The sequence below is a fragment of the Doryrhamphus excisus genome, chromosome 11, assembly GCF_030265055.1.
Source record: "Doryrhamphus excisus isolate RoL2022-K1 chromosome 11, RoL_Dexc_1.0, whole genome shotgun sequence".
Lineage (NCBI taxonomy): Eukaryota > Metazoa > Chordata > Actinopteri > Syngnathiformes > Syngnathidae > Doryrhamphus > Doryrhamphus excisus.
In genome coordinates this window covers 6594711-6608446 of record NC_080476.1, presented here as the reverse complement: position 1 = coordinate 6608446, position 13736 = coordinate 6594711, and the positions used below count along the sequence as shown (strand labels likewise).

At 41.1% G+C, this 13736-nt stretch overlaps 1 protein-coding gene across 2 annotated transcripts; it reads right to left on the bottom strand.

Moving 5' to 3' along the window:
* Nucleotides 1-886: 886 nt before the first annotated feature.
* atp1b2b (ATPase Na+/K+ transporting subunit beta 2b) lies at nt 887-12489 on the bottom strand. 2 transcript variants are annotated; one of them, XM_058087245.1, is made up of 8 exons: nt 12125-12489; nt 6076-6204; nt 5870-5977; nt 5534-5739; nt 5337-5396; nt 5221-5247; nt 3897-3992; nt 887-3820 (listed from the first exon to the last, which is right to left on the bottom strand). In XM_058087245.1, exons 1-8 carry the CDS (start codon nt 12213-12215, stop codon nt 3653-3655), a joined length of 885 nt encoding a protein of 294 aa, XP_057943228.1. In that variant the 5' UTR covers nt 12216-12489; the 3' UTR covers nt 887-3652. The 2 variants fall into 2 exon arrangements, with proteins under 2 accessions (XP_057943228.1, XP_057943229.1); XM_058087246.1 differs by lacking the exon at nt 5221-5247.
* Between the last annotated feature and the right edge of the window lie 1247 nt (nt 12490-13736).

Sequence of the window (13736 nt, the reverse complement as noted above, 5' to 3'; positions counted from 1 at the left end):
TCTTATTTGTGACTTTATTAAGACTCGTAGGAGAACAGGTTATTTTGTTTAATTATTGCCCATAATTTTCCACAATAGCAAAAGCACATAAAGTTACATTAAATATTGTTGTATATATAAAGTGTTTATTTGTTGGGTGCATCCAATGGCATTATAGTGCAAGAAGCATGATACGTTCATTACATAATAGTTTGAGGGAAGAGCTGCTGCCAGGATCGGTAATGAAGCGCTGGACAATATGGGTGTAAAGTTACTGCAAATAGGCGCAAGAGAGTGATTTCGGAACTACTACGGAAGGTTGAGCAGAGCGAACATACTTTCAAAAAGTGGATGAAGGCTCCACGCTCAACTGCAGTTGCTAACGTTGTCGCTGACTCACTGCACTGGAGCGCATAAGGAGGAGGACGGAGAACGCATGAAAGAGCCGTTCATAAGAATATCACAGCATCCATTGTCCGGGTTCCAGACTCCACCATGATAAATACATTTCCATGTTCTTGGATTCTTTATTCCTAAATTGAATATTTTCATAATTAGAGCTTAGAAAACCTTTCTGTGACCACCCAAGTTCAGTTTGTAATATTATTAGAGGCCTCTAGACATTAAATAACATCCCTATAGTCACCTTTACACTCGCAATACCCACTATAATAGATATATTAAGTGCCATTTAAAGCATAAATTATTCACAAATAATTGTGATAAATAAGGGAACAACAACCGTTTATAGACTGTGTCACGTTTTTGCGACCCCCAGAAGACGCAAAATGCCTCTGTTGATGCTAAAGGTTGCCGACCCCTGCACTAAACTACACTGCTATTGTGTTCTTTGACTTGTTAGTTCGTAAATAAGAACATGACACTTAAAAGAAGCAGAGGCTTTGAGTTTTGGTTCCTTAAATGACATTTATTTATTTCTCTATCTTGTTTTGCAGTAAACATGAGCAAAAATATACATAGAGTAAGAGCATAAAATAAAGATCCAGGGTAGATTCATCATCCGTTTGGGCAACAAACTGATCTGATCCTCCCTTTGCACCACATTCATGATTATGATTTCATAATAGTCAGTATATGTGTTATTCTTTTTTTTTTTTTTAATAATATGATTTGTATATTTCCATCAATATTTTTGGTCAGAACACACTGTGTCGTAGTTTGGGAAAGGTTGACACACACCTTCACTTTGCATTCATTGCAAACCTGAAAAGCTTTTATAAGGGAAAGGAGTGGAAATGTCACAAAACAAAGAAAACAAACGAGAAAGCCTCGTCAACCAGGCGGTGACGTTTGATAAAATAATGATGAAAACCTGCCGTGTATCTCAGCTGACGTGATACAATCCCAGCTGATACATTCTCTAATCTTTACAACAAAAATTGCAATTAAAAATAATCAGTCACAAACAATACATGACTTCTATTCTTCCATGAAAAGTTGTCTCGCACTTTTTTTTAACGCCTCGTTTTGTTATTTTTCCATAAATACACCACACCGCCACATGAGAAAGAAATATATTGCTTTCCGAGGACATCTCCAAATTATCAGAGAGGAAGATTGATAAAAGGAGATACAGTCAAAGGATCAAGTACAGTATGTTCCTGGACACTGGCAACAACATGTTCTGTCCACCAGGAGGCACTGTTATGTCTTGGAGAAACATATTCTTGTTGTGCGTATTATATAAGAGTAGGCCTTTTTATAACACAGCTTTTATGCAGACACAGGATCCTACACTGTCTCTGCATCAAATTTTTCACTCTAATGAGGATCTTTGGTTGAAGACGTCAAATGGAAATGGCTGTTTTTGCGATTGAACAGCTCTTGGATGAATTAGAACGTAATAATCAGGATTGAATGCCGTGACAAATAAACAAAATGAATAAATGATCCTTGTTTCATGTCTACTTTGGACCACACGAAGGAGCAACAAAGTAGGGCAAAGAAGTTCAGTGTGCAGGGCTGTGGATTAGCCCACCAGATTATGAGATTAGAGTGAAATTAAGTAAGTGTTGCAGCCGAAGAGGGGAGCGTGCTTGTGAATGGAGTGGAAAAAAACAGAAAGCTTCTCTGGAATGCCTGAGTTTGAATTATTATTACGCTGTTTCCCCACACTGATCAGTCAAAGCACATCGTTAGCACCAAACACTTGCACATTGTGTCATCTAACTGCTCACAGCGTAACTGAAAATCCTCAATAATGAAATTATTTTGAAAATAAGACCCTCCTCTAGTACAGTTGTATTTATTTCAGACTATGTACCATGACAATTTCCTGTGTATAAATTCATTCCCCCTGAAAAGCACAACAAATGCAAATCAACACAAAACTGAAGTCTGATAAATCAATTAAATACAAGCAAAAACTTCTAAAAATGTCAGAAATGCCCCCTAGTGTGTGGCCACAAATGAGTTGTTAACTCAATTGGGATAAAAAAAGAATTACCTCTCACAGAGTTCAAGTAGGGGTGAGGGTTTTGTGTTTGATGGCGAGGGTGGAAGACCATATAGCATGTTGAATTATGCAGAATTAGCCTTAAACGATGAGATCAAGCATTCATAATGTATAATTTTAATGAGTATTGCACAATGCATGCAATTTCCCGACCTATAGTATGAAATTGGATTGATCATACGCGCATTCAAGCCACAAACACGCTTAAAGGTTAGTGTTAGGAGACTATCTTTGTCTTTGTGTGTGTGTGTGTAATGTTTCGTAGATTACATGATGGTCCCTCCTGGTGGCCAGCGCTTTCACAGAATCGTTTTTTTTTTTACCACACTGCGCAAAGAGCCGGGACATTTGGGGGCGGCCTCCTGCCCTCACAGCACACTAAAGACAATACACACATGCAAAATGGCTTCGTCTCGGCATCCATCCATCAATATATATACTGTTGGTTTCATCTTTTGAGTGCAACTGATTAGTTCTATGGATTAGGGATGGGCATTATAATTGATTGTTAGGAATTGTATGGAATGTTGGTTAATCATGGAGTGCACTACTTGGCTGCAACCAGCAGAGGCGCTGTTGTTTCTGTCTCAAGAAGCAGAGCGAAAAAGACATGCAGACACTTTACTTAGTATTTTCTACAATCTCAAATGGATTAAAAAAAACAATGGATTGATAATTGAGGATTAGTGAAATGTATTTATTTAAAATGCCCATCCCTGTTACGGCTAGAAGGTTATGATATTGTGTAAATAAAAACTGCAGGTATACACTATTTGTAATGGTGTGTATCACATATAGAGGAATAACGCTCTATACTGAGGCAGCAGGACAGGAGCAGCAGTAGTGTTAATGTTACTGGTCCTTGCAAACTTTAAAAACACACGTGTATATCCTTCACATCCCCTACTTTGTTTGTCATGCAGTATAAATAGACGTCACCTCAAATTAATTTACAGAAACAAATTTTGTCCCCAAGCTCACAGACAGAAACAATGACAGGATTCCCACCCTTTTCTTCCAAAATTTTCTCATTATCGCACACCCGGACACACACAATGTCTGCACCCGTCAAGTATTTGTTTGACAGATGGGTTGTAAACAAAAGCCACAAAGGGTGGGAATGCTGCGATTAGTTTCTGTGCGTGTGTCCATGTTGCAGAGCATAAGGTGTTCAGAGGAGGAAAAAGGCTTGAAAACCTAGTTAACGGTGTTGATCCTCAGCTTGAAAGACACTCGTCCGGCAAACTTGTCTCTTTCGCTGCCTGTGGGAATGTTGTTGGAGTTGATCTTACACTCAATGTTGACATCCTCGTTGACGGTGATGTTAAGGAACTTGACGGCAACCAAAGGCTGCGAGTAGTTCACCTGCGAAAAACACGAAACAAACAATCTTTTCACACAGGAACTCGTATTCAATTGTATTGAATTAAAGCAATCTTACCTGAGCTTTCTTGCCATAGTAAGGGTAGTACATGAGGTTGAAAGTGCCGTTGGAAGGAAAGTACGTCAACTGTCCAATTTTGTCAGTGTCTTCTCTCTGTGGGGGTGAAACAATTTCATCTGTTATGGCCTAAAAATGCCTCTTTTATGTCGGCGAGGGAGGAGGTGAGCCTCATTAATCTCCTTCTTTTCTGCAAATCTCATTAGCCAACATGTCTACCCTGTGGTGGTTTTAGCTATGGGCCGCATAGGCAATTGCCCAGGGCGGCATTTTCGAGGGGGTACAGCAAGGATGAGGAGAAAATAAAAATTCACATTTATTTATGAAGTGTTCATTTTGGTGCCCTCTACAGGCGGTATACCGGTATATCTCACTGGGTGAGATAGTGGTTAGAGTTGATGACCCTCTGTTCTTTTGTGTTTGCTGAATTAAAGTACCGTACAATGGAACTTCAGTTTTTGGACAACGTTCCCACTGCAGGTCAATTCCAATTTTTTTTTTTGTTGCTCATATGTAATCTGTATCAGATTTTTACATGTCAGTATCAATAGTACAAATCCATTTTTTGACACTGGCCCAAATGCAGGTTGTTACTAGTACCGAGTGCAGTCCGGCTGCAAAAGTTCTTTTTGGAGTAGTATTTGGAGTATTTTCCCAAGAGCACCAAACACAGTGAGTTTTCTCTGATGAGTAAAAAAAAAAAAACCTTGACGGTTTGGACTGAGCTATAATTAGGAGCTGTTTTGGGTGTTTAGTTATGACATGACTATGCAGTACAAACTGCAACCACAATAATAATAATAATATTAATAACAATGGGCTTCATGGCGGCCGAGTAGTAGCGCGCAGGGGTCACAGCTAGGAGACAAATGTTCAATTCCACCCTTGGCCATCTCTGTGTGGACTCCAAATTGTCCATAGGACAATTGTCCATATGAATTTTAGTGTGAATAGTTGTTTGTCTATATGTGCCCTGTGATTGGCTGGCGACCAGTCCAGAGTGTACCCCGCCTCTTGCCCGACGACAGCTGGGATAGGCTCCAGCACTCCCGCAACCCTCATGAGGTAAGGGGTAGAAAATGAATGTATGAATAATAACAACGGCAACAACTGCAATAATGTACAGTACAATTAAGGGTACATTTGTTTGTATTCAATAGATGTGCCTAATGAAGTGTCCAGTGGATTTATAGTACTGAGATTGTCATTTGCAACTGTGCTGTGATGTCTCTACTCCATTTACATAGCTAAAGATACAACAACTACAGTCTACGTCTACATTACTGTAGTATTGGACTCTACACTATTAAACAGCCATCCTTACCCATTCATCTTTGCCAACTTTATATCTCTGAGAGTAATGACCAAAGAAAGAAAAGCATGGAGTTGAAACAATGTCATGGTGATGAGCAATAGGAAGATGGTTATTTTTGGGGTTACCTTTGCACCACAGGTGACATAAGGAGCCTGGCCATCCTTTCCTGGCAGCATCCCAATCACCTACAGAGAAAGAAAGCCATCACTCCTATTCTACAAGGAAACTAGGACCCCCCCAACCCCCATTCCAGTCTTCTCTATGGCAGGTACTGCATGTCTCCTAGCAACACCATCCTTTGCCTTCCCCTCCTCGTTCATACCCGATTCATCTTGATAATGATGCATGGCTTGCCCTCCTGGTATCCATAGTAACGGTCGGTCATTCCCGAGCAGTCCCCCAGAAGGCTGCGATGAAATTGACAGGAGCGCTTGGGGTTGTTCTTTACATCGCCGCTGTCCTCCTGCAGGAAGTACTGGTCCGGTTTACATTCGTCATTTTTCTGGGCCTGGACGGTGTTGTTGTAGGCTGCAGGGAAAGGAAGTGAGGGCGGGACTTAAAAGGGGCCTCTCATGCAAAGCAATGTCCATCCTACTGATGACATGAATTATTAAAGCTTGTGGGATAATCTGCAACAGCAAGCATTTTGAAGACATACGTTCCAAGAACTTGTCCAGGGCCTGAGCATACATGTCCCAGCTCTCTGTGTTCTGGATGTTGTAGACAATCTCAAAGGTCTCATCAGCTTTGGGTCTAATCACCATGCCTGCCAGTGCCACAGGGAAAGCGGAGAGATCACAACACTGTGTCGCAGACCGTGACCTGTGCTCATGTGGCTCTTAAGACCTGGTTACAATACAGCACCTGGTGTGGAGAGCCTATCCTGCCAGGTCGGCTTGTGGTCATCCAAGGTCTGCAGCATGACGTACATGGTGAGAGCAAACAAGCCGGCCAGGAAGATGTAGAAAACTAAATAGAAGAGAAGGATGAGACCTGTGGAAGAAGAAAGAGTGTGGTTAGGAACATCAAATGAAGAATGTGATGATGATGCTCAGCGTGCCAGAATAAGACTACCTCTGATTTATCATTTTTTCCCAATATCAATAAATAACAACTTCAAGGCCGCAATAAAATGGACATCATATTTCTTAGCTACATGTTGTTTGATGACTGCTTCATTAATCACCATTATCTTAAATATGATCATCATAACTAGCGTTGGGGCTGCACGGCGGACGAGTGGTTAGCACTCAGGTCTCACAGCAAGGAGACCTGAGTTCAATTCCACTCTCTGTGTGGAGTTTGCATGTTCTCCCCGTGCATGCGTGGGTTTCCTCCCACATTCCAAAAACATGCTAGGTTAATTGGTGACTCCAAATTGTCCATAGGTATGAATGTGAGTGTGAATGGTTGTTTGTCTATATGTGCCCTGTGATTGGCTGGCGACCAGTCCAGGGTGTACCCCACCTCTTGCCGAAGACAGCTGGGATAGGCTCCAGCACCCCCGCGACCCTTGTGAGGATAAGGGGTAGAAAATGAATGAATGAACTCGGGTTGGACCCGATCCGATCCAGTATCATTATCAGGTTCTGATACCACAAGACATCATTTCGGATCCATGGGCCACGCCTGTATTTCAATGTTGTCAGCAACAAATACAGCCGGACATCACAAACTCTGATAATTACACTCACTACAATATCATACGATATCATGCTGTGAAGCTGTGAACGCATCAGGTGTAATACTTGTGTGCAGCGCTACATGTGTGGAGACAGTTATGTTTGCTGTTAGCTATGTTTAGTGGTTGCCTGGTTTGACGTGGTCGCGTATTAAAACAAACAGAGCTTTGGGATTGGAATGTTATCGGTATCGGCAGACATCCAAAGCCAGGTATCAGGATCAGAAGTTTGCCTATCTTTGAGAGATATTTTTTCCAGTGTTGTTGCTGAATGGCCTGCACGGCGGTAAGTTGTTAGTGCGCAGGCCACACAGCTAGGAGACCCGAGTTTGATTCCACCCTCGGCCATCTCCCCGTGCATGCGTGGGTTTTCTCCGGGTACTCCGGTTTCCTCCCACATTCCAAAAACATGCTAGGTTAATTGGCGACTCCAAATTATCCATAGGTATGAATGTGAGTGTGAATGGTTGTGTGTCTATATGTGCCCTGTGATTGGCTGGCGACCAGTCCAGGGTGTACCCCGCCTCTCGCTCGAAGACAGCTGGGATAGACTCCAGCACCCCCGCGACCCTCGTGAGGATAAGCAGTACAAAATGAATGAATGAATTAACTCTAACAGCTAACATGCTTTCAATATATTTTAATACTCTGTTGAATGAATAATTGAATTTGGTTGACAAGATGGATCATTACATCTATACCTAATCTCACCATTAAATTAAGTGATTAAACTTTTACAACAAAGTATAAGAACTGTCCCACTTTTCCGCTTCATTCTGGGTCATATTGACTTCATTCCATTTGCAACATCTGGCTCACATTAACCCAGCTGTTTATCAGTTCATTAATACCACTAATCGCTTAAATCAACAAAAACCTCATAAAAGGTTACACGGAAAGTGATGTTGTTGGTCGTGTGGCACGAAACGGTCTTAATTAAACATCTAATGATATAATGTCCGCTCTTCGCCCACTTTCATTATAGGGCTGCACTGACTACAGGAGGTCGTTTAATTAATTAAACACCACAGGGGGGACGAGAGCGATACGGTTGTATCATGCCATCTATCTGTCTAGCTATCTGCTATCACCACAAGGGATGGCATATCTGATTGGTGGGAGATGCTGTGATGCATTTCTTTTAGCATCTAAATCTACAACTACTGTATATGTTGACGTTTCTATCCAATATAACTATCAGTATGGTTTTCCAACCATAATAACCTACCTATCCAGCTATCATCTTTCCTAGTCTACCTTGTCTGTGACATTCATGTCGAGAGTATTAAAAATAGCATCTTCTATGACCCATCCCCCCCATTTTCAGCGTCTACACCTGGGGCCTGTGAAGGGTAGCAGCTGAGCACCCTGACCCCTGTGCCTCTGCTGGATGCCCCCCAGCATGGAGGCTGCATCTGCATCACTTCACTGGAATCCACAACAAAAGTCAAGGGGAAGATGTTCCATCCATCCATCCATCCATCCATCCATACATAGATACATTTTCTATTCTGCTTATCCTCGGGTGCGTATGCTGGAGCCTATCCCAGCTGGTCGCCAGCCAATCACAGGGCACATATAGACAATCATTCACACTCACATTCATACCTTACATTCATACGCATGCACAGGGACAACATGCAAACTCCACACAGAGATGCCCAAAGGGGAAATCGAACCCAGGTTTTCCTAATCCGCTCCACAGGGGTGTATATATTTTTTATTATTACAGTGCAGCGCCACTATTAATTGTAGGTTTCATTCCAAGACCACCTGCGACTGGTGAATAATTGACACACCCATGAATATGTCTATATTTGGTACCAGGCTCCCATCAATTTCTGATCAACATGGTTTAAAAGGTTTAAGCCAAAATATGCTTCACATTCTTATTAAACACATTTAAAGTATAAAATGTATATTTATTCACCATTAAGGGATGGTAATGTAAGATGATCCATGAACAGAAGGAATCGGAGTCACAGTGTAGCCTTTAGCCTGGTGCAATGGTGTCCAAAGGGTGGCCCGTGGCTGTGTTTTCATTAGCCAATAGCTAGGGACATTCTAAAAAGGTAATTTCACATCCAAACTAAATAAAACATTCACAACATTAAAATGGAAATAAATGCAGTAATTTTCCAAGTAAATATAAGATGGACTCTAAGAAGATGTTACAAAAATAACATTTTAATATTATGAGGATAAATAATTTCATTTCGGAAATATTTGAAATATGAACGATATAAGATATTATTTTTTAAGTTGTAATATTCTCAAAAAGATACAAAATAAATAAAGATGACATTTTTGGACATTTAGGTTGCAAGAGAAAGTTATAATATTACAATAATTTATTAGAAATATGGAAATAAACTCTTAATAATATGAGGAAATATAATTTAATTTTAGTAGCGCAGAGTTGAAATATTAAAGAAAAACCAAATTTTTTAATGTCATAATATTAGGTTGGGGGAGAAGTCCTAAAATTGGAAGAAGAAAATTTATGAATATATTTTAAGGATATTTTTAAGTTCAAATATTGGGAAAATATATATTTTTAAAAATTATAATACACTTTTTCCACCTTCTTTTCAACTTGTTTGCATATCCTTTCCAAAATATCAAAGTTGCCCTTGCAATCTTATGTGGCCCTCCCAGGAGAAAGTTAGGACACCCCCGCGCTAGAGATTAGCAGGCTAGGCCATGTCTACTTAATCCACACTGCCTATGTTGTCATAGCAGGAGTTTACCAGAGTTTTGAGGCTGGATTGGCTGACAAAGCTGGTTCTTCCGTAGTCAAACATACATTTGGGTCTTACAGCACAAACGGTGCATTCAAGGACCGCAAAACAAAGTGCAAAATCTCAACGTATGAAAAAACATTATCAGTGACGCATTAAGATATAAATATGGAAAAATATTTAAAATACTCAGAGGGAAACAAAATAAAATTGACCATAACTTCCAAAAGAATCCACTTTACATCAGATTACATGTTGAATGATTTGCATTGGGGGCGGTTAATACGTCGACTGGCATATTGACACAAACCGACTCATTCAATATAAACAGATGAAGCGAGGGTGACAAAGTACTTAAGTGATAACCACAATATGACACCACCCTAGGGAGACTGCATGTGGGGGTCAAATATCTGTGCCCCCCCCCTTCCCCCCAGCAGAGAGGGTGTTGGGTTTACGGTCAATTCCTAGATAGCGGAGGGGCTACTTTTCAGTCGGCAGTTGAAAGCGGAGAACAGAGGGCTTGTTTAGCATCCAGGAGGGATGCTTTACAGTGAAACACTGGGTCGTGAATTTGGTGATCAAACGAAGTGAAAGCTTTGTGATGTGTTTAGGAACAGCTGCATTATATTAGTGCTTGTTGGATCTTTGTCTGCTCTGTTTCGGGTGGGGAGGAGCTGCAGAACACAAATAGACAAAAGCGGCAACAACAGATTCATATGAGAATCAATAATTGCAAGGAGAAAGGGTATGAAGATATGATTAGCTCTTTTTCAGACATGTGAAATTGTGTATGTTTTCTGTCATGACAATCTACCGGACAGGAACTGTGCTATTTACAGATTTATTTTTCTGTACAAATCCCTGCACAAGTTGCTGTCACCAGCATGATATAAAGTATAGTATACAGTAGTATATGGTACTGCAGTATAATATAGTGCCCCCTGTGTCTCTCATACATCACCGCACCTCCATGGGGCCTGCCCTACTATTTGAGGAGCTCTGATGTAACCTGTTAAGCTTGCTGGAAGCATTTGGATTGTAAATATGCAATTTGCAATGAAAGTGTCGGTTAAGGTTTCATGCTGCATTCATGCGTGATGTGCTCAATGAGCCCAGGTTATAATTTCACTCAAATTATTAGTCCAGAGATTCATACTTTACTTTGTATACATATGTTTATGACTATTAGATTCTTACTTACTACTTACTAAGACTAACTTGTCTTACTTGTTTGATAGGACAACATGTTATTTTAATCGACAATTCAACAACATGATTGACACGATGACTAAATCCTGAAAGCCTGAATGCTACGTCAGCACTCTTCAGCACTCATCACTGTATATGTCAAATGGAATAGATGTGACAGTGCTTCGGCTTTGATTCAAGTCTTGTTTGGTTTTGTCTTGACTTGACTTTGAGACTTGACTTGAGACTTGCTCCTACCTCTGACTCATGAATATTTTATTGAGACAAAATGTTTAAAGCTTGTAATGAGGTGCTGAATGGGATATTGCTAAGAAAGCTAATAATGATACCGTTCTAAGTAGGAATCAAGTAGGAAAGAAGAGAGACTGAACACATGGTTAGGAGCATGCAACAAGGTGGAAAGCCAAGTCTAGCTGCATGTACTCCATGTACAGTAGTAGCTCACTACAGAAATAGCCCAATTAGGCGGCCTTAAGAGAGCACAGCTTAAAAAGGCCATCAGACCTTAAAGCACCTGGGACGCACTGAGCTGGATTAACTGGCACAGCGCTGGAGGATTCCAACAAAACGGAAGCTTCAGACAATGATTCCTGCAAGAATAGACCTGACAGTGAATCTGGGTTCTTTACAAGGAACTGACGCAACTTTCAAGATGTGACCTAGAATACTATTATTTTATAATAGAAATCCTGAAATGCTTTTTTTCCCATAACAGCTAATGAAGTCATTAGATTAGGTTTAAATCCCTCACTCATACTCACAGGGCTGGGCCAGAGTGGAGGTGATACAAATAGCATTTGACCCTCGGCTTTACCAGATTATAATGTTCCAATGTCATTACAATGTAGCAGCAGTCCAAGGACCTTTTTATTCAAAAGAAAATTCATTTGCACACAATTCAAATGACATGTCAAGCCTGAGTGTGTCCAACTTCAGTTAAGAGTGAGTCTGCCCTCAATGGAGGATGACGTGCACTCCTTGCATCAAGCCTGAAACCTGTTCCTGACCCAGCTAAATATTGTCAAATGTAGCACCATATGCCTCCACCCTTATGCTGAGCGCATTGCGCAATGGAAGAGGGGCCATCAATTCATAAATAAATAAATCAAGCGGGAGAGGGAGTGATAATATTCGCCGGTTTCTTTCTGCAAGGCGAGGTGTCGCATTGAGAAGCTGAAGGAAGCATAATAAAAGCAGCAGAAAGCCCTCAGAGGCAAGAGGATGTTAAAAGGCTCCATGTTTGCTGCAATGCTGTACACTATCGCTGGACTCTACTCACCCCAGCTGCTGGCCGTCCTGCCCAGAAACTCCCTCGTCCTGGGGTTCCATAGAAACTCCTTCCACTCGCTTTTTTCTCCATCCTTTGCCATTATGTCATACAAGATCAGCCTCCTTTAAGACAACCTGAAATAAATGCAGCCTATGGAGAAGAGAGAGAGAGGATGGAGCCCTTTTTTCTAGGAGTGATGGAGGAGCTCAAATCGGAGAAAAGAAAAAGAACCGCCTATCTAAGGATGGAGAAAGGGGAGACTAAAAGTAAGAGGTAGCCGGGTCCGAGTGAGTGCCCTCCCCCCCAGTTCTTGTCTTCATGCCGCAGAGTTTTGATGAGTGCTGCAGAAATCTAGTGATACTGCGGTAAAGCGCACCCCCGCCCTCTCTCACCCTCCATCCGCTTTCATCAGGCTGTTCCCTCTCTCCCTCACTCCCTCCCTCTGCTGCAGCCACAGCCAATCATCTGCACCCCCTCCTCGCTCCTACCCCCTCCCCGTCCTCTACACTGGCCCGCAACGTGAAACTCAAGCCTGGAAGCGAATGGCGTCCCGTACGGGCAGCGCTGATTGGCTCCAACATATTAAACGTCATCACGGTAAAAGAAGGGAAATTATGACATGTACTGTATCCTGTTTACATGATTCAATAAAAGCCCATCCGCCGCCGTGTACTGTATATTTTGTATTCATTAATAATGAAAGGTAAACGATCTTATTGTCTGTAGTGTTTATTTTCATGAAGGCTAGTTGAGGCAGGACAATACTATGGGTTAACTAACTTATATTTCATACAAAGTATGATGATATTCGGCCGCTGCCACTATGTATTTTATCCACTTTCCAATATGTCATTTATATTTAACATACAAACATTTTTGTGCAAGGGGCTGCATTATTGACAAATGCGCAAAAGATGCACATTGCATGGGGCATTGCATAGGAGAATAAAATGGCAGAATTCACCTGCTCACATGTCAGTCCCTGGTGGTGTAATGGTACAGCTGCTGCCTTTTAAAGGGGAACTGCACTTTTTTTATTTATTTTGCCCATCATTTACGATCTTTACAAAAAACATCAACCCATATTTCTTTCAATTTTTTGTGCATTCTAGCATAAGATGAGCTAGCTAACAATGGATGTCATGGGAAATATCTATACGTTGACGCTAAAGTACCTCACAAAAAAACCTTTAAAAATTCCATTTACATAACTGACTTGTATATTAACCAAGCTACAGCGATATTATTATTGTAACAGCTAACATGAAAAACTAGATTTATCTGGCGGACTAATACGACGCCTCGCTAACCACTAGTCTCAGCGTCATTCACAGAGAGAAGAGTGGATACCTAGCTCTCAATTTCGCTACAAAGACTCGACAAGATGCTGGTTTGCTGTCAGCATTTTTTACCTGAGGACTGGAGCACACGTCTTGTGCTGGAAGACACAGCCATCCCAAGCAGAGCGGACATCATAAGTGTTGTTGATGTATCTACATACTATCTAACTAGCATAAAGCTCATGGCTAGTTGGGACTAGTATGTATCAAAGGGAAACAAATATGTGTTCATGTTTCACATAAGGATTGTGGATGATGGCCAAAATGTAAAAAAAAAGAAA

Excerpts from the sequence above, each read along its gene's own strand:
- atp1b2b (XM_058087245.1), bottom strand. The coding sequence starts at position 12,215 with ATGGCAAAGGATGGAGAAAAAAGCGAGTGGAAGGAGTTTCTATGGAAC. Across the intron at positions 5,397-5,533 it reads TCATTATCAAGATGAATCGG|GTGATTGGGATGCTGCCAGG; the intron begins GTATGAACGAGG and ends CTTTCTCTGTAG. Across the intron at positions 3,821-3,896 it reads ACTATGGCAAGAAAGCTCAG|GTGAACTACTCGCAGCCTTT; the intron begins GTAAGATTGCTT and ends TGTTTTTCGCAG.